At 43.9% G+C, this 21,058-nt stretch overlaps 4 protein-coding genes across 4 annotated transcripts in view; 2 read left to right on the top strand and 2 right to left on the bottom strand.

Moving 5' to 3' along the window:
* Positions 1-6,553, top strand: part of LOC107263224 (ubiquitin-conjugating enzyme E2 R2) — a 13,490-nt gene extending 6,937 nt beyond the window's left edge. Inside the window, exons 3-5 of the mRNA XM_015730172.2 lie at positions 3,628-3,725; positions 3,995-4,129; positions 4,428-6,553. Of these exons, the coding sequence (XP_015585658.1) occupies positions 3,628-3,725; positions 3,995-4,129; positions 4,428-4,650 (456 nt within the window). The 3' untranslated portion in view covers positions 4,651-6,553. The remainder of the gene's footprint in view (positions 1-3,627; positions 3,726-3,994; positions 4,130-4,427) is intronic.
* A 1,692-nt stretch (positions 6,554-8,245) lies between these two features.
* Positions 8,246-10,688, bottom strand: LOC107263222 (glutathione S-transferase C-terminal domain-containing protein homolog). The gene has a single exon (XM_015730169.1). The coding sequence runs from the start codon at positions 10,586-10,588 to the stop codon at positions 8,888-8,890; it is 1,701 nt and encodes a 566-aa protein (XP_015585655.1). The 5' UTR covers positions 10,589-10,688; the 3' UTR covers positions 8,246-8,887.
* LOC107263225 (protein JTB) lies at positions 10,679-11,533 on the bottom strand. The gene is made up of 3 exons (XM_025080606.1): positions 11,380-11,533; positions 10,984-11,220; positions 10,679-10,867 (listed from the first exon to the last, which is right to left on the bottom strand). Exons 1-3 carry the CDS (start codon positions 11,433-11,435, stop codon positions 10,705-10,707), a joined length of 456 nt encoding a protein of 151 aa, XP_024936374.1. The 5' UTR covers positions 11,436-11,533; the 3' UTR covers positions 10,679-10,704.
* A 4,477-nt stretch (positions 11,534-16,010) lies between these two features.
* LOC107263267 (hemicentin-1) overlaps positions 16,011-21,058 on the top strand; it is a 53,440-nt gene continuing 48,392 nt past the window's right edge. Inside the window, exon 1 of the mRNA XM_015730277.2 lies at positions 16,011-16,671. The gene's annotated coding sequence lies outside the window, so the exon portion shown is untranslated. The remainder of the gene's footprint in view (positions 16,672-21,058) is intronic.

Below are 21,058 nucleotides of genomic sequence, written 5' to 3'. Positions count from 1 at the left end.
GAGGGGGGGTAGTATACGGTCCCGCTATTTCCTAGCCACCCTATCGATTCGAGTGTGAAGGGTCTGGGGGGAGAGACGAATCGATAAACCCTCACTTATGCCCTTTTGCGCTGAAATCCGAGTGAATATTTTGAAAAATTAATGAAAAAAAAAAAAATGAAAATTTTATACTACGGCCAAATCCCGACTCGCTGTGTGCGAATTCGCATGTGTAACGACCTTTCGCTGTTCGCACGTAACGAAACACGTTAATGGCTAAAGTGACGCCGGCGACGTCGGTGGTTCCTCCTGTGAGCTGCTGCTGCTGCGGGCGGGTTCAGGGGGGCGATCGCCGGGACAGCAGATGGTAGCGCGCGTTGCCGCCGCCTCGTGTCCACGAGTCACGAAAAGTCTCTTGGCGAGAGGCTTCCTCGTTACGAGAAGAGGAGGACGTCGATCGAGTCGCCCTGAAGTCCCGGTCGAGTCCCTCTTGCGACGTCTCTCTTTCGAGGCTCCGTACGTACCGGGTGAATTATTATTACGAGACGAAAGAGTGCCTCCGGTCGACGCCGGTGCTCGGCTCGTACTCGCCCGGAGGTCGACGACGCCTCCGAAGCCGTCGGAGCGCGCAGAGAGCGTCGTGGTACGGCGTCGTACTTCTATGCTTCGTAAGGTGGAAACTGTCAGCTAAGGTCGCGCTCGCGACCTCTTTCGATCCGGCAGAGAGACGAGCGACCAAGGCAGCAACGAGACGTCTTGGGGTCCGCGCTGCCTTTCTCGGTGGTCACGCTGACCTCGACTCGGTTAACGGCAATGCTTTTGCTTCGGCCATAATGTAGACGGCGATTGTCGTGGCGGACGCGTGCAAGGACGACATTCAATTCTGACCTTCCTGATCCAGAACCTTCTTCCGTCACTTCCTTCTTCTCGTGTCACGTGCGTCCACGTACTTTTTACTTCGACGCGATCCTCTGCCTCCACGGTGCGAACCGTTAGGGAGATTAAAAGGCGACGCTGGCGCCTCTCGGTCATCCGGGCTGAACCGTTACGGCTCCTCGGGGGAAGTCTGGGATCGTTCGGCTTCTGATGCGCCGAGATAGACGAGCGACCCGGAAGACGCCGACGAAGCGAGGAAACGAGGAGGCGACGAAGGGGGGGCAGGTGACTCTTCTTCCGCGTTAACTCCTACGAACCGCGAACACGCGGTTCTCTTGGCGGGTCGCTCTATGCTTATTACCACTGCGAACCAGCTAGACGTGCTTGTGTCAGCTTCCTTTTATCTCTCTTTCTCTCTCGTACGACCATATACTCTGACCTCGTGACCCCAAAATATCCCAGGTTGCATCCGAGCCACGTCGCCCCGACGCTGCGTGGAACGTATCGCAGCGCTTCTCATATGATTTTCTGTAGCACCCTGTCTCTGTCTCTCTCCTTCTTGAATATCTTTCTCTTTAAATTCAAGCGAAGCTCGGCTCTTCCGACTCGTCGGACTCTTGACTCTGCGAGCTGGCTGATCGTCGGTCTCGTCTCTCTCTTATTATGCGGGGGGACGAGTAAGCGCTCCTCTGGCGCTTTTCTCGAGGCACCGATTCCAGGGACAATCTATTTTCACGAGTGACCTTCGCACGGTCGACATCCTCGGTCGCCGATGCTCCCGTCGGGAGCCACGCGAATCACCGGCGACCTATGTGTATTCTCATTCGGTCTTTTTCTGTAACTTGCCGTGTTCCTCGATTCACTGTTTCTGAGACGGCTCTTTCTCGCGAAGTCGCGCGCAGTAGCTTCGAGCCGAGAGGACGCTGAACTTACGTGAGAGGACTTTGACGCGGACGAATCCTGACGGAGGCTCGATGAGACAATATTTGCACGGGACGACGTCGCCAAACAGCGCCTCTCGCGGCCTTTGGGTATTGTCAACGGAGAAAAATTGTAATTTTTTCGGGACTTTTATTTTTTTTTTTTTTTTTTTTTGGAAAAGTTAAACCAATTTTCCGATAACTTCATTTTAGTTTGTTACTTGGACGACACTTCGGCAACGAGGCGCTCGCGAATCTTTTTCGACGACGCGCGATATTTTCGCCACGCGATTCCTTAGTCGCGTGACTGCGAGTACAGGCTGTCTGAACTATTTTCAGAATCTCATGCCAGTTAACGCCACCGGAAGATACGCGGTGTCCCGTCATTTCGGGCCGATAGTCGTCTTCGTCGCTACGTCGAGTCCATCGACGTGGATCGATAGGCACGTTGCGATGACGTAACGAGTCGCCCGAAATCGAAGGGAAAGGCACTTTCCTTCGCGATGCTAATTCTCTTCCGAGGCTCCTACGTCATCCGGCGAAATTACGCGACTTGCTTTTCCGATAGCCTCAAGCCGCGACCACGTGACGCGTCGGTCGTCCGCGTAACCGGCTCGCGACTCGCAGCCGCACGCGACGGCGCCTTCTGGCTCCTCTGGACCATCTTACTAGCCGCTACTCCATGTGCACGTGCACGGGTCAGATACTCCTTGCTATTTTGGTTCCTTTATTTTTCTTCTTCCTCCGTCGTGAATTCCCGCGGGGCTGCATATGGATTTTACGAAATCACGCTGGGTCCAAGGAGAAGAATCGAATTTGGCACTCGGCCACGATGCGACGACTGTACACTGCGGTGAATCCTGGCTTTACGCTGAATGGAGCATAGCCGGTATCCCTATGCGAGTATATGTCTTCGGGAACTTTCGGTATTCGAGACGTAAATTGTCTAGCAGGGAATTTCGGATGATCCCATATGGATCCTTGTCGGACGCCACCATTCGTCCCAGGCTCCCCTTTGACCTTCCCCGACGAACTTGCCTAATTAAACGTCCAGACCTGTCCCGCTTGCGTAAACGGGTTATTCGTTAGGCTGAAACAATTCCAGGCTGGAGCAAGTAGCGTAATTAAACGTTTAATCCTACGGACGTTTTCGCGATACTTAAAGGGCTCTCTACGTTATCCGGCAAGGCCCTGATACGTACGAGGTTCCTGCGCCTCGAGTGAGGTCGAGACACTTGGAAGTACCAGGGCGTCGTAGGAGGGAACTCGAGTGGCCGTGTCAAGCCCTGACATTTACTTGAGGATCTTACCTTCGGGCCCCTGTTCGTTATGAGGATTTTCAATCGAGCCAGGAACCTCCGCTCGCCTTGTCCTACTTCGTTCGAGTCGCGCTGTCCTTACTTGTGAACCTGCATATCGCCGGACGCCCTTTCGGCTCTGACTTCCGGCACTTAACATGGCATCCAGTCCAGAGGCGCTAAAGATACATAAAAGTTCAGTCCGAAGGTGACTCCGGGTACTTGCTCCTTCATTCCGGAACTACCTCTGCCTTGGGAAATTCGTGAACGAGCATCGGTATCGATAATGCCAAAATTCGCTATCTCGTCGATACTCGGGCGAGCAGTATTAGGACCTCGATAATCACCGGTACGAAACTAGTTTGGAACGTAGACAAAAAAAAATGACAAGATCATCCAAGGCGAATGACCATCGCCAATAGAACGGCTAACGAAGCCAAGAGATCGATTTCGTATTAGGATCGATGGAGGCGTCGCATCTTCGGATATTGTCCCCCGTCGGTGCCCGGACACGTGTCCAAACCCTTTGTTCATTTTTTTTTTTTCTTTTGCAGAACGGCGACCTGTGCATATCGATTTTGCATCCGCCAGTAGACGATCCACAGAGCGGAGAGTTGCCGTGCGAGAGGTGGAATCCAACGCAGAACGTCAGGTTGGTTTTTGGCACTTTCATCGCTCCTTATAACATTAGAGAGATCCATCATCCATGGGTGGCTGGAGGTATATTTCCCAGGGAGTTCTTTTTTTTTTTCACTTTTTTTTTCTTTTGGTCTATCCCCACCAACCGAATGTGCCTGGACACCCCAGACAACAATCTAGATCCCAGTGCGTAACGCACCTGGCGCACGTGTCCTAGAAACTTTTTTTTTTCTTCATTTTGTTTCCCCTGACGATAATCTGATAATTCAATGCATTGTCTAGGACAATCCTGCTGTCGGTAATCTCGCTGTTGAACGAGCCCAACACATACAGTCCTGCCAACGTGGACGCCTCGGTCATGTACAGACGCTGGCGCGACTCCAAGGGAAGAGACAAAGAGTATGAAAATATCATCAGGTGAGATCTTAAGCGTAGGAATACGCATTAATCGAGTCGGAAGTAAATTAGCGAATTGGATTGAAAGAGCGAAGGCCATTTTTGACGCTGATTTATTCGGGTCAGATGCAAGCCTGCGATTGGCAATATGACGGTTGCGTACGTAGCTATGTAATGTGTGCACGTGGGATATACGTGGTTGTGTTCGTTGAGAAAAAAAAAAGCGTATATCCGTTATCGCAATCTCGTCGGGTAGCTTAGACAATTGGTCGGGTTGCGTTATCACGGCTCTGAGACACCATTGATGCTTGTCCTACAGGAAGCAAGCTCAAGCTGCCAAGATGGAGGCCGAGAAGGAAGGCATCGTCGTCCCTCTGACTCTGGAGGATTACTGCATAAAGACACGGGCGCGACCGGCCGAGCAGCAATTAGACATGACTGATTTCTACGACGACGAGTACGAGCTGGATGACGACGAGGATGATCAATTGAGCGCCAGTGATTACGAGGATGGCGACGACAGTGGCAACGGGGAGTCGTGATCCATCTCCTAAATTACAAATGAAACGCTACTATTCACTTCTGTATAGGTTAATAAATTAATGGGCTTCCGAACCGGATGCTCCTATATGATATCGAACGGCACTTTGGCCGTTTGGCCACGCGGATTTGTGCGACGGCGTCTTGGACATGTGATTTCGCACTAAACTTTTTAAAGGCGCGATTAAATTAAATGCGCTTGTCGATTGAGAAAAAAGAAGGACCATGTCTTTGTTTAAAATTTTTCTATTGTCGTGTCGTGAGAATATTTCTTTTTTTTTTTTTTTTCATTAAACTTTCATGGGAACATTTGCTGGGATATGAGGATATTCAGTTTGGAAGCTCCTTAACTTAAGCGACATTATGGTATGAGTATAGATACTTTGATAGAAGCACTGTGCTTGTTGTGTTGTGGCTGGCACGTCGATCTTTTGAATAGTGAGGCTAAATCTAACGTTAGAGTTCTCTACTTATGTAAAATTATTTCGTTTCGTGTGGTTGTTTGTGTCGCGAGACCGAAAGCTCGCATGGCGAATCAATAAATACAAAAATTAATGATTAAATTGATGTGAGTCAAGGGAGGACCTGCTGGAGAGTACGATTTCGAAGATTTTATTAAGTAAGGTAAATATACTGATTTTACGAAGGTTCGTTCATCCTGCCGGAAGTTCATTGTGGATGCAAAACCCATCTTACTCGAAACGAGTTAATGAGAATCTTTTCGAAATTCATAGTGACCCGGCCACAATGCTTAGCCAATACTTAGAATATCATTTCTTTTTATATTTAATTGATAACGTGTAATAAATACTGTTCGGCAGGTCGTCTATGACAAAAAAAGGATTTTTCAAAGGTAAAATTAACGTCGCGTGGAATTATAAATTCGAAGCTTAACGCGTTTTATGCGACATGGCCGAGCGACGGCCATGCGTCTTTGCTGTTCGAAAAGTCAGCTACTTTGCTGTACAGCGAACGTGTTGAAAGGAGGTACAATTTAGTAGAAGTGTCGATATTGTAAAAAATAATATTTTTTTGCGCCTAATCATAGAGTTTCAATTGAATATCTTGGTCTAATGTTTCTCCCATTTCAATCCTATCTTGAGTATTTATCTTTAAAAAAAGAAGGAATAAATAGAAAACATTTAATTTCCCATATGAATTTGAAATTTCAATGGTTAGTGGCTTATACTACTTAAACGAAGGGAATACCAGGTACAGCTAAAATTCACTGCGGTAGTTGTACGTATCGGTTCGTATAACTTAAAATTGTAAATAGACCATAAAACACATTCGTAGAAGAAGATGACGAAGAAGAACAAAATAACGTTAAGTATGTAAGCGATACTACTACTATTACTACCACTGCGTTTTTGATTGGCGATTTTGTTAAGGAACCGTGAGAAGATACAAAAAGAAAAGAAAAAGAGGAAATTGAAGTGTTACGATGTTTAACGTGCGAAAACGAATAAAGGCAAAAATGAGATTATTTAAATTAAAAAACAATATCGTCTCAACCTCGACTCTGTGCTTAACGTCGTATGGCCAGAGTTCAAATTGCCCCTCGTGTTCTCGTGTCAACTCTCGTTTAACGATCTTGGCCATCTTTAATAGACCATAAAGGTCTCGTAGACCGGTCACCTTTGAACGATCGAATGATAAGAGAGACCCATTCGTGCATGCGTTATACATGGTTAGTCGTCACTGTTGAACTGCCTGAAGTTAGTGGGTCTATTTGATTATTTTCAATTTCTATCACAGAACTAGCTTCAGGCGGTTCAACGGTCCCGAATAACCTCGTACAATTAACCAATTGATTTGTGTCTGTTGGAGATCCGGAGATAAAATTTTCATGGCTGTCCTCTATTTTTTGTTTTGTAAATACCAATAAAGATCGTCTTAACATAACCTATAAGCTAACGGCACGAATGCCAGCATGCATTTTTTAAGGACTTAAATTAGAAAAAATACACTATCGCATACTTGATATTTTTGATATTGAAGACAGAAAGCGCCTCAAGTTCTCTCAGTATCTGCTGCTCATAACAACGTCTTTCGACCGCGATTTGCCTCCACCGTTAATACAATTGTTTGCTTCTTCCTGGAGATTCATCACCAGGGTCCTTTCGATTCCCGTGGAAGCTGCTCGAACCAGGTGACAATAAACTCGAGCACAATTATCGAGGCTGCATAGTTTATTTGCTACAGCAGGATCTTCGTAGTTTCTACATTTTCTGCGAGCTAACGTATTTTTGTCCATTGTTTTTGTTTCCGTGCATTTTGCAGTCATTGAATAAGGTTAACAATGAATTTGGATGGACATCGAATAGTGCGTGACAACTCGACAAGAACGAATGCGCGCGCATCATGAATAATTGTTAACGGTACCACGCGATTGGACGAATTTCCCTAGATTCGCGAAAAGATGAACAATTTTTAAATATATTTATTTCTACCCCACGATATCAACTCATGCCAAATTCACGATACAACAGTCACGTAATAATTCCTGACGCGACGAGCAGTATTCACGCAATTTATTTTGTCCCATCCTCTTCTTTCCTTCAACGTTTGTCCATTAGTTCTTTCACACGTGACTTGTTCAGCAGCACGTAGAACAATAACATATATATATATATATATATATATATATATTTCAATACGTAATACGTATTAGTACATGAGCGTGGAGACGCTCCACGTAGCCCATCCAAGAAGTAAAGCAAAATTATGCACATAGAAGTAAAGTAATGAGAAAGTCGCATTAAAAGGGCTTCAGGAAGTCTCGCAATGGACAAAATGGCAATGATCGATTTTAGTCATTGTAATATAATTAGAGTCGTATGAAACCGAGTAAAATACTCGTTAATTCGTATCTTTCTCAAATCCAAAGTACACGTATGTACCCTCGAATAGCGATCACACGGAATTAGGGATTACGTAGGAATTGATTAATTAATTAATCAATTAATTAATTTAATAGATAGGACAATTCGCGTTTTATATGAATATGAGTTAATTGAGTATATATGTGTATATATATACCGGGCGTACAACTAATACACCGACCACTGTCAATACATCGTCGTACATGCATTAGTTATATACAATATACATAGAAGTAAATTCGTGGATTTCAAGAAATTTCGAAACCCCGATAAAGCTTCGAGATAGCCGTAAAGGCTAAGCGGAGGGATTTATCTTTATATTTCATAATTATAAGATTATCGAAATAATCATGAATTAATATCGTTCGTGCTATTAAGAAGATTCCTTTGTTCATTTAGGATATTCTCACGTACGATTAGATATACTTTGTTTCTTTATCGTCTACAAGACGTTTTATACTTTGTCTTTTCTAAGGCACATTGATTGCTTCTACAGTCACGTTAAGTTTGATACGGTGTAACGAGAGAAATTATTTGATTATTTTTCTGATAAGAACGGAGATGCCGAATTTCAGCTAACCGAAGCGATAATTTATTCCTGTTCGGATGCACTTTTATAAAAGGGATTACATTGTACGACAAAAAAGACACTTATTCAATATGCGGAGAGCGTCTACAGCAGGATAAAGGATGGAAAAAAAATAAAATAAAATTATGAAGATATAAAGTTTTTTATTTACATTGCAACAGAGAAAAAGAGAGATCACACCAATTTATGAAAATGATTTGAACAGTGTAATTTACAAACTCGAATACTATTACTGCTACTATATTATTATTATTATAATTGCAAGTATAACGATCGCAGATTAGTTAATAACGATTGTAACCCTAAGATAGTGTCTAATTATTTACAAACTAAATAACTTTAAAGGCTATGAAATATAATTAGTCGTGTAATTTGCCTATATTCGTGTATTTGTGATGTTTAATATTGAGAAATTCGGTTTGAATAAATGTATAGATATGTACATATATACACAAAGAGTATATGTACATTTTTATCTATGTTCACCACACAGGTCCTTCCACGAATTGTTTTACGTGAACTTACATTCTCTTTTCGGTTTTACATTAAAAGTAAAAGTTTAACGATAGCATTCTATCACCTGATATTACGTGAAAGAATTACTAGGGTAAAAAGCAAGCTCTCCAACATATTTTGAAAATCAATTATATTTCACGAATTTCTAATACAGAAGTTATCCACCTATTTATCTTAAACACTCTGCAGCGTAAGTATACATCAGGCAGAATAGCAGGTAGCTTTAAATATGAAGAAAAAAGACTGTCGTTAACTACCCGTCATTACTCTATTTCCAGGAATGCCAACAAGCAAATGATTCTTTGGCGTGCATGACTCCGGTATTAATTTAGACACGTGTACCGTGTAACCAAATTCTTCAGCTAGCAATCTTCTGTCAGCGTCAATGACGGCCATACAGGCGTAACCCTGCTTAGTTTTAGCATTGCTGGCCTCGTGCGTCTGATCCGCCGCATGACTAATCGCTAGATAATCTGTGGTATTGATGAGTTTCTTGAAAAGATCACTGCGTGGATAAGTGATGTGATGGCATATTTGGATGGCTCCGTAGCAACAAGGACAGCTGACAAAGACAGCATTTATACGCATGCAGTGCTGAATTACGAGATCAGTAGCTACACCGCATGCGTGCAGCGACATCCCTATATCAAATTGTCCCTTAAAATAATCCAAATTGCACTGATAAAAGTAAACGTTCTTCAATTGGAGCTTAGCCACTCTTTCTTTAGCTCTATTCAGAGACTCTTCTTTATTCTCTAGGAGTATCACGGTACACTCTGGTAGCATATATGCTACCAAGATACCCAGATGTCCGCTACCGGAACAGAAGTCGACTATGACGTTCCCGGAGACGGCCAACTTTATCACAGGCTGACAAAGATTCTCCAGCTGTTCGAATTTACGTTTCAATCGCGCGATTGGCAGACCACCGCCTACGGGTGTCGCTTCTTGTGGAATTTTATTCCAATCGATTGTGACGTCAGCTCCGAACGGTTCTTCATTTAGTTTTGTATTTACTCTGAATTTTTTTATATGCTCCAACGTACTATCCACAACTTCTTGTTTCGTGAATATGCGATTTCGTGACTTGTATCTCCTTCTAACGAGACTCTGATTATCCACAACGGGGAGAGAGTAATTCGTTCCAATAAATTTGCTTCCTCCTTGTTCTGGAAGACAAATTAAACATTTTAAGATAACGTTGTCTTGAATCACTTTCTCGTACCACTTGACCGTAAGCGGTAATATTTTGAGCACCTTCTTGTCCTTTATTAAATTGAATATTATGTGCACGCAGACTAATATGATCATGTCCGCAAGTGTAACAGAGTTTCCATTCGCGTAGTCGTATTGAGGTATTATGCTTCTGTCCTGGGTGGTGATCCCGCCGGGAGCGAATTTTTTGGACATTGTGTATTTATAGAAGTTATGCATGCGCGGTTGATGCGACATGTGACACTCGAACCTTGCTAGGTTTACTGGTAATTCGGATTTATCCGTCTCCTCCTGGTTTAATGTTTTCATAGTCGATATCATGTCCACTTCACAAAATTTCGTCCAGACACTTGACTCCGAACATGCCAACAGACTTGAATATTTGAAGCCCAATAAAGTATGGCAATAATGCGCGGGCTGTTCTGCTATTGAACTTTTGATTATTTGTCGCAAAATTGCGCAGAGTCCAGCTACGCAACTTGTCTTATTTACAATAATGTTGGGCAAGTAACAAAAACGAGCGTAAGAAGGCACATCGCTCATTTCTGATAGAGTATACGAGAAACTGGAAACGTCAATAGTGTATGAGCGTTCGTCTGCTTTTTTACCACAACGTATAAACCTAATACGTACTTTAGATGCACAATACTTGATGATAAATAGAGTAATTATTGTTTCAATCGGTGCATGGCACACGTCCTCTAAGCAATTTACTTCGAGATAGGCTTCATCCATTTTTTTAGGGGACGAAAAATCTCTTCAGTATCTTAAACAATGCAGCTGGTTACCTTTGATAAAATAATGGAACGACTTTTGTCATACGTTTTTAATGTTGATAGCTTATTTATAAGTTATGCACTAGCCCTGAGTTGTCTTGCTACTTTTCGTATGACTCTCTGTCTCAAAATATTTTCTCGCCAAAATACAGAGATACAAAACAATACTGCACATGCAAAGGACAAAGCTTGAAATTTCCAAAATTTTCTTTCCTCCAGCCAGGCAACTCTATCACAGCTAAAACAAAGATAGAATGATGTCTTTTAATTATCTCATTGAAAATGGAGCACCTTTATATTACTAAAAAGAAATGACCCAGTGGTTAATGGTGTAGAAATATAAAAGTAACGCACCTTCTGGTTACTGTTTCACCTTTTTTGTATTTTATAACTTCTTTGTATCTAGCATGGCCGCATACTCCAATACTTTTACTAGCTATTTCAAAAGCAGTGCATGGATGGCACTCGCTAATCACTTCGTACTCGCCATTTGGGATTACAGTAGAATTGACTTCTATGTTTTCTGAAAATGGATTATCGCTTGAAGACTCTGTCCAATTGCTCTCCACGATCAAAACTAGAATTGTCAACCTGTATAAAAGATAAAATTGTCCTGCTTTATTTATCATTATTTATACCTGACAAGGTGAAATTCTTACATTCTATGTAATCAGAAATATGGAATAAGTAGATTCAACGTGACAGTAAGTATATCATATGTATTCATTAAAAATAGAAAACGTAACTAACCCGCCTAATAAAGAGATACCTAACAACATTCGCTTTTTCGTACAGGATTCAATCATAGTGCTTCTGTAATAATTCAGCCGACTATTTACTGTACTGTAAAAAATATTGTTGCAACACAGATTGACTCACCTGACATCTATGATCGTAGAATATCAGGGGATGGACAAAAATGAAGACAGAAAACTTAATGCTCTCTTGTATGAAGACGTCATCTATTATAAAACAGCTGAAGGTGTAATTAATAGAGTTTCCGTTTGAGGCAGTGCTGCAAGCAGCAGTGCCATCTGTGCGCCAGTAGTTGAAATTTTTTGGCAATGTTCTCCATGTAATTCATCGTTGAAAATGTTAATTGTTTATGTTCCTTCGTACCATTATGAAATTACAATCGTTGTGTGTCATCGATACACGTATTTCCTATACGAACTATTGATCCGTCCTATTCTAAACTGCAAAACATACCTTTTGTAATATGTATATTGCTTTTGTTAGAAAACTAGTTTTCGAGTTCTAGCTAGACAGTATGTATGTAAGGTTGCCAGTCGGCAGGCGTTTTTACTCTATTACTCTAATAACAAAATGTTGTTCCAACAATTATAACAAATTGGAACAACACGTATAGCTATTTCAAGGTATTTAGAAACTGTTTTAACATGCTATTTTCTAACGCGTCGCGGGACTATCTTTCAATTCCTAAAATAATTCGTTTGTTCTGTCTGTACTTACCTAGTGACGTAACAGCGATTAATACAAGCAAATACGATACTCGTTGACTCGTTGGATTTGCCCAATGTAAAACATTAACCCAAAAGGAAGCGAAGCTATTCAAGTCTCATTGATACCTCGTTGACAATCGTGACGTATCGTCCCACGTAAAAAAAAATAACCCAAGGATGATACCCAGTGAATTTCAAATAGAGATTCATCGCCATACGTTATTCGTGTAAGATGCTTTAATATAACATCGCGAGCGTATTAAAGGTACGTCACTCTAAAGAGGGTGTCTTATGAGGGTGACACCAATAAGGTGTCACATGACACATCGCTTTCGCCGAGGGCAAAATGCTTTTGCCTGTCTCAGAAATTCATATAACCTGTTTTCCATTTTATACACATGAAATATTTTTCACGCGAGAATACTCTCCCTTTTATAGAGATATATTTTCTTCAGCAAGTTGATGCTTTAGCGAAATAATTTCTTTCAATGGACAACAAAGTAGTAACGGTCGAACGAAGCAAGATGGCGTCTATGGCCGTTGGCCACTCGAGATCATGGTTGATCACGAAAGTATACATTGAAACGAAGTGTATACAGAGTGTAAGAGTTATTGCTGGCTAAAATGAGACGGGAACATGGTGCGGTATCTTGGTAACGTGAGCTACACGATTATATCCTATGCTATAATCACGGAGTACCTGGAAAGTTGAACTTATGAAAAGTATCGTTTTAAAGCTCGGAAAACTTTTACGTCTTCTTATATGAGCGTTTCCTTCATCATGAAAGCAGCAAGTCTAAACGTTGCTCCGTTACTCGTTACTCCGCGCCTATAAATTCGAACTATAAGTTTATCGTGAACCGTTTCACGATCCTTCGTGTATCAGATTTCTTTTACTTTCGTCGCACTGCTGGTTTTTCTCTTTTTCTACTTACTGCCTCGCTTCTTTTGGGCTTCGAAAACTTTTTTCTTCTCGCTTTTCCACTACACTCGATTCCGCGTCCGATATCTGCGTAAATTTCCATTCGGTTATCCATTGTCGTTCACGCATATTAACAGTCCGGAACTTTTACTCTCGAAGCATCGAAAATCAAGGTTGTACTCGCGCTTCTTGGACTCGACATGAATTTTTTAATACAAGATGGCGTCTCTTTTTTGCTAGTTCGCAGCAAGGAGAAAGTTTGACGCGATGGCCCTTTTTTGTCTGTCAAGAAGCGTCTTTCGATAGTCATCTTTCATCACGACGCCGTTCGACACTCGACGTCTCTCGTGCCGCTGGCGTCTCTCTCTCTCTCTCTCTCTCTCTCTCTCTCTCTCTCTCTCTCTCTCGAGTTTGACTCATATTATACCTATTACTTCTCTCTAATGTTACTGTATGATGTTATGGTCTACGGGATTTAAGCCCTGATCAAATAAATTGAATTCTCTCTCTCTCTCTCTCTCTCTCTCTCTCTCTCTCTCTCTCACTTCATTGGACATTGCTAACACGGAAAATAAAAAAGCAACGATTCAGAAGCGTCTCGACGTTTAAAGCCAACCACCTTGACCTCTGAGTCGTGTAAACATATCGACCGTGTTTCGTGCGAAGGACCCAAGCGCGCCTCTTTCGCGAACATTAACCAAGAAAAACAGCAGGAATCGTCTATAATTTACGATTCCATCGTCCTGTCCGAGTACAATGCTGCTTTGTCTTCTTTTCTTCTTCGCAGCAACTTTCTGAACTTTCTCTGTTCGTCAATAGCAGAAGCCTGCCAAAATGATTACGTCACATCTACGTATACTTGCAGTGCAGTTGGTAGGCGGATACGTATAAGAATGTGTTTCTGTTAACGATGACTCCTAATTGGACAGCACGTAAACCGGAAATTAGCAGATCCAAAGTCAAAGTGCAGAACGGATGGCCCTTCCAGTAATTCCGAGCTTGTCGAGAATTCTCAAGGTAAGGTTGGTATTATTGAATTATAACAAAATGGCCGCTCGCATCCAGCTATAAAAAAATGACAGAGCACCGTTGTCTCGAGTAACAGAGTTTTACCTGTTTTAGGAAATAACAGTGAAAGTGTGCGAAGGAAAGTGGCCTCTTCGCGTGCAGCTCATCTAAATGTCATTTCTAAGCTAACGGAAGTACGTGCGTGGAGTCACATTTGCGCCATGTTCTACCGGTCGAACGGGATCCCTTAAACCTTTACGTTTGCGACACTTTTATACGTGCGATGGCTCCCTCCTTCTCTCTTTTCTTCCTTTTCCTCTTCTTCCTTCTTCCTCCTTCAAAGACATTAGCAATTTTAGCATTTCATTCACGTCTTCCGATGATGTAGATGGTAATGTCTTTAGCACCTTTGTGACATTTTTACTACCTTTTATCCTACTGTTACTTGGTTCTCCATTTTTTTCCATCGTCTCCTTTCCATTCCTTCCGCCTGTGCCCACGAGATCCTCGTTATCGAGGATCCCTTTTCTTGGGGCTCGTTAAGGATTCCAATGAAATTATAGAATAACGAGAATCGACCTACCCGACCAAGCCCATTTCTCTCCTGGTTAAATCTGACTAATTTACCATTATTTTGTGATCACAATGGGCGACGTAACTTTATCAAAATTGTGCGTGTCCAGTAAAAGGAGAAATTGTTATCCGTATCACGAAATGGCGAGATGTAGATTCTAATATCGATTTCAGCAGGAAGGGAAGGACTTCTCGATGCACGTGTAGGTGTACGATAGTTGGGTGGTGTAACTTCGGTCTAACAGCTACTGTCTATGAACAAGTAGTCCGATACTGACCACCCTAGGTGAATCCTGGTACGAGGTCCAATGAAACTATCTATACAGGGGCGTGATGATATTACTGGCAGCTGGACTGTGAAACTTCTAAAGACGAGCGCAAGAGTTCATTTCGGGTTTGATGAATTTTAATTATTCATCCGAAGAAAGTCCGGGGATGCTGGTCTTTCTTATTCATTCGCCTCGCCTGAAATATTTCCCTACCAGCCCCCCGAGCCAGCCGTTAAAACGGCACCGTAGGGCAGTTCCGTTGACGTTTGCTCTTTTCCCTATCATTAGGCACAGGTGCAGATATTATTGTAGAAAATATGTGAAAATAAAATTGGCAGGAAAATAAAAGAACGACGATCCATTAACTAATAGGAGATTTATCCAATGATGAATTCGTCATAACTGCCGTCGATATTTGGACTCGGCTCACTGATTGTCTCGTCCCAGCGGAGCAGGGGGTGTTGCCACGTGCACCTAATGTCCGGGGGGTCGAATCGTGTAAAATTCGTAAGAGTCACTCGGGAAATTGGCCGAGATTGCTGAGGAAGGGAGACGTCGAAGCAGTCAAAAGAAAATATTCAAGGTAGCCGAGGGTGGTCCTGCCAAGTCAGCTGCTCCAGCTACCCCGTAGTGCATTAGGCGGTTACTGCATAACTTTCTCGATTCACTGTAAGATTTATACTGAAGTGGGGAGCCGAGGTGATGCGTCATCCTGTAGAAAGGAGGGCATTGCCGGGTAGGTGTACTTTTTTCTCGACTAAATACAAAAAATCCTCAAGGACAGAATGCTAACAAGCTCATTCCTTTACAGGGACGGAGTCAGATACGACCTGAAGTCAATGCTGGTAACGCGCGAGAGTCCAAACCCAGGACCAGCCGCTGACGTTCACCAGGTGTCTGACTGGTGGAAAGTCCTGCGGAGGTGCCCGTGGTCTTAGGTTCGCCAAGGAGTTCCGAACCGGGTGGTGGACAGCAGCGTCGTCCGCACGATTTTCCAGGGATCAATGCGTCGGTGCGCGAAAACGCCTGCGCCGCCCTGAACCCCCACTAGGCGCCTTGTGTACGGTCCTCGAGGTCCTCCCACCGTACGCGCTGCTCTCGAATTCCGAACGTCCGCGCCTGTGCGACCGAGAGAGAGAGAGAGAGGAGGCCAGGAGCGCTGCCGAAGGAAACTCCGTGATCTGGCCAAGGGTTCCTAGGGCTGCGTCTACCCTACGCAGGCTGGACGAACGGAAGGCTCCGTCGTCTCGACTCGACGCTAACCTCCAGCTGCAAGCAACCTCAGTGGGTCCACCAGAGAACTGGCCTAGCCTCTGTACTCCAGACTCTACTCCGCGCTGCTTTGCTTTACGTGACACAGTTCCGAACAAGTTTCGTTCGTGTCCAAGGGGGCCGTGCCCGGTAATCGTGTTTCCTCGTTACGTGACGGAATCGTCGACGTGCCACGTCGGCCGGGAACGTAGCCGTAGTGCGAGCGACCGATAAGGTTCAGCGAGTGATGACAGTGAGAGGAAAGTGACTGCACGCAAAGGAAATAAAAATAAATAAAGTGAGACTAGCAAGTGAATCCGTGAAGTGACTCGGCAAGGGATCCTTCCTCGAGCTATCGATCCCTCGCAGGATCTATAGGATCTACCAAGGGAAGGGTGTACCGGTGAGAGCCGGTTTCGGGGGATCATGTCTCTCCGGAAGATACCCTCCCTCGAGGATTGACGTAGCAGCTTCCTCCTTTTCTCCCTCCTCTCTAGAACAATTCACAACGCAACCACCCGAGATTCGTCGGCAGCATCGCTAACGGACGCTAAGTGTGAGTCAATAAAGTCTTTATTGTCCCTCCGGTCTTTCCGGTCGCCACACGACTGCCGCCTCCGATTCCAAACCGTATTTATCGAGAGGCTCCCAGCACGTCGACCTCCGGAAGCTAATTTCAGGAATTTACCTTTTTGTAACGTGGCGTCGCTGTAACTTTACGAGGCGTCGATTGACGCGTCCAATGGAAATGCGACAGCTAATTAACAAAGTGCCTGTGCGGTTTGTTCCATGGGAGATGACGGAGGCGGCGGTTACGAAGGCGCCGCCTTAGGTCTACGTAGCTGCTGTACACACAATGTCAGGATCATTTAGCATCCCTTCAACTGATATTAGAATTCGCATTTGCGCGATACTACGTTCTACCTAGTCACTTACGGTTCTAAAGGCCAACACTGCAGGTCCTAGTACGTTCAAAGTGACTACCACTGGAAGGATAGGAAACAAGGCACTTGGCTTTCCAGCGAAGGACGTTACGCCTTTGTCAGTCAGATTCCCCCGTAAGATTCGCACTCTCGATCGCTTTCAATCTCCATACTCGATTCCTTTCTCTTTCGTTCCTGCTTCATCTTCCGCGTGTTAATTACGAACCCTTTCGGGAAAGACACTTGTGGTCCAGGAACGATCTCCTTTGCACCGGGTGCCTTCCAAACGAGGACCAATAGAGATACGCATCATTCGACCGCAAAGAGGGAACAGCAACCTATTGGTTGAGAGTGCGAATGAGATGCTCAACTGTCACTGAGATAACAGGCTTCGATCGTACCTTGCGGTTTGTATTTCCTTTTAACTTATTTCATTTAAAACTACCTTTATTTTCTATCGGCTACCGTTTCTACTCGGTCTTCTCGGTGTCATTAACTAACTCAGCTTGTTCCTATCGCTCAGTACTTATTTCTCTTTTTTTGTCTCGCTTCGGTACTCAAGACGTTGGATCTCTTCTCGAGTGTCTAATTGTACTGGAATTACTATTGCCAAAAGTGCCAAGTGTCGGTAAAACACTGGATTAAAGGAAAGCCTTCTGTGTAAATTGTACAGAGAACTACGCGCGGAATTAACGTTACGGCTGCGACGTCTTGATACTCTACGAAGGATAGAAGTTTTAAGGCAGGATCAGTCGTTCGCGTTGCTCTTGTATCTCTTGGTGTCTCGTTTCAGCTTAGTCGATGAATTCTGCCGCCGTTTGCATTTCAAACTGCTGGCTTTGTTATTCTTTGCCGAGAAATGAGAAATTTCGAGCAACTGGCTTCTCGCTCTCGCCGGTGCCTGACGTGTCTTCGCGGAATTAAAACCCACGAGAGTGACGAACGAGTATGGACTGGATTAAAGCCTTTGCTTTTTGTTTATTCTAACAATGCTTTTTTCTGACTCTCGTTCGCGCAAGCTTCTATGTTTTTCCTTTATTTTCCATCGCATCGAACACGTCTGGAGCCATCGACGATGCGATAATACGAAACGATCAGGTCGACGTGCGTTTGAAATGTTATCGATTCCTCAACTTTTTATATTCACAATGTATACAGAGAACACTGCGATCAATGGGTCTTTATTTCCCGGGAGAAAAGACTGATTACACACAATTTCATTTGATTCTTTATGATCATACAAAATTGTATATAATCCTATCTAAAATTTGTCTTCGATCGAATGTAAACACAATATGAGTCATATTCTCAAACAGTAGTTTTATTCATAAAAATGGGTTCCAAACGAATATTTGGGATAATATCGGGTTTATAAAATTTACAATTTCATTATTCATTTTTTTTTCATCCGATTATACATAATTTTATGTGCGCAAAAGTGTTTGATCGTCACAGGCTAGAAATCGTTAACGCATCTAGGTACAGTCGCGATAGGAAATACGACAGGATAGACTCTACAGGCGATTTACGTTACTTGCAGATTATCAAATATAAGCCTAAGGGGACTAATGTACGCAGATTGTAATTTTATAAATGACAGGCAGATCGCACGATTCGTTGCTACGTGTGCTGAAGTGCCGGCCATTTTCTCCTTGAAGATAATATCTTAATAATATTTGGCAACAGGAAACTTGTAAACGAGATAAGGCGACGGAGAGAAGTAGGAACTCGGACGATAACCCGCGAGCCGGTAATTGATACGATGAAAGTCAGTTTCCAATAAAAGTTCAATATCCAATCGATTCTTGAGGCGGCAGGGAAACAGGTTAACGCGGGCAAGGATATTTTATAAAGCAACTATCAAATTAATCTTGAAAGCATTAAGGATAACAATGCCGGGGTAGTTTAGACTAATTAAATAAAGCTCCGGTATGGAAAAAAGGGGCAGAGAGGAACGGGGCTGAAGGGTGGTGAGAAAACTAGATGAAACCGAAGGGGGAGCGTGAGAAGGTAAGAATTATTCGTAGAAATCACAGGAGAGCGAACATGCTTCCAAGGGTGGAATCCATAGCTCTTGAATTAATACAAGGTAGGCAAGGTCCTGCCTATCGCAGGGGAAGGAGCTCGTTCGTTATGCAAATAGAACGATAAGCTCGTTCGAGCTATTTTACTTGGGTTATATGTACAGGGTGTGCGTTTTATTCTTTTCCCAGGCGAGAACGAAACACTCATTTCCAAAGCGAAACCTTAGCCTCGTAGAAACTTCGAAATCCTCGGGTAATTTTCTCTTTGGACGTATGCTATATAAAAAAAAAAAAAAAATGAATTTTCACAAAAAAACCAGAATCGAATTCGGAGTCTTCGGTTTATTCGGGAGGCTTCACGTAATCCGACCTCGTATTTCTTAGGTTTGACACTCGTGGCTCCCGAGAAAGAATCGTGAGGCGAGAGGTCAAAGGAGAGAAAAATGAAGAGAAAGTGGAAAAGGGATGCTGGAGACAATCTCGTGGCTGAGATCACTCTGGATGCTGTGCGGGGAGCAGAGTGCGAGGTGAATACGTAGGCGCGTATCGACTGAGTGAAAAACAGACAGAGAGGGGCTCGAGCAAGAGCAATGCTTAAGGTGGACAGGGTGGACAGGGTGGACAGGGTGGACAGGGTGGGTGGCACGCCTGTCGCATTCTTAGTAACTTTATTTCCCCTAGGAACACTACAGAGAGTTTATCTCTCTCAGGGCAGCACCGTGCAACTCTTTCTTTCTCGAAGCGCAATCAGGCATCCGGATGTAAAGTGTCTACTTAAGGTAAGAGCAGCCTCGCTCCTTTACAAATGGCAGTTCCAGGACGTCGGTGGGACGTCCTTACCGTGTCCTTCGTGAACTCCGTGGCAACTTTACTTCCTTCCTATCCCGACTCCGCTGCCGATTAATTCCCCCGTCTTTCCCGCAACGCGAAGAACTTGCGCGTCGGAGAATTTGGTCCGGGGCCGTTTATGAATTCAAAGTGAGATAACTTACGGCTCACGACTGTACTTTGCGAACATTAAGGGGCGGGAGATATGAGATTTAAAGTTTTTGGTAGCACTCTTCCGTGGCATGCTCTCGTCTCCCTCGCGCTGCTCGCTCCGTCCCTCTCGAATGCATTCCAGTCCCCTGTAAGCGCTTCTCTGTCACGCTTTTACTCGGTCGAATACTTTGAAATCTTCGACGACTCACTCAGCGCCACGGCATTTCACTTTTCCCTGATCCACACACCTTTTTTTTTATTTACTATTATCCCTGCTTTCCTCGTGTCTGTCGATCGAGGATAACTCGTAATCGGCCATCGACGCTCGTGCTGGATTCTCCTACGTGTCGATGTACTCGCGTGAGGACCGCGTGGGCGGCGGACGAAGCTTCACGATAAAATCGAAGATTGTCCAGAGGGAAAACAGAGGGGACGAAGAGGGCCGAAAAGTTTAACGCGAAGAACTCGTGATCAAGTTGAGTGAAGAAATTTTACTTCGAAAGATCGACAAATGGATTTCCGAGGAACTTTAACCTCGGATTGAGCTTCGGTTAACGAAACGTGAGAATGGCACTTTAGCCCAGGGTGACTCTTCCTCGCGGTTACCAAATGACCCGCCATTAAAACTGTCCGAGGACTGCTGACGTAACGCCGTGTACTTGGCCCACGAATGGATCCTAAAGGAAGTGGGAAAGTCAGCGCGGAAAGCTCTCATAAAAATCCAAGGGAGCAGCAGCACCAGGACTTATCTTGGCTCTCAGCCGTTTTACATTGCTTATAGCACATTCTCTTTGCACTTATCGGCTCGTAACCTCGAATCCAGCTGAATTATGACGTCATCCGAATATCCGACTCGTACAGTTTGGATTTTTAACCTCGTTTCCCAATCACCTGAATATTCAAACGTTCCAAGTTAGAATTCTCGAGCGAAAATGGATAAACCGCAGGCGACGAGGTGTTTTCGAAATCGAGTGAACCGATCGATCGCGGATCGACAAGCACGAGACACGAGTTG

This window comes from Cephus cinctus, unplaced genomic scaffold, assembly GCF_000341935.2.
Source record: "Cephus cinctus unplaced genomic scaffold, Ccin1 Ccin1_scaffold0143, whole genome shotgun sequence".
Lineage (NCBI taxonomy): Eukaryota > Metazoa > Arthropoda > Insecta > Hymenoptera > Cephidae > Cephus > Cephus cinctus.
Note: the sequence above shows the minus strand (reverse complement) of the source record. Positions and strands in the feature narration are given on the sequence as shown.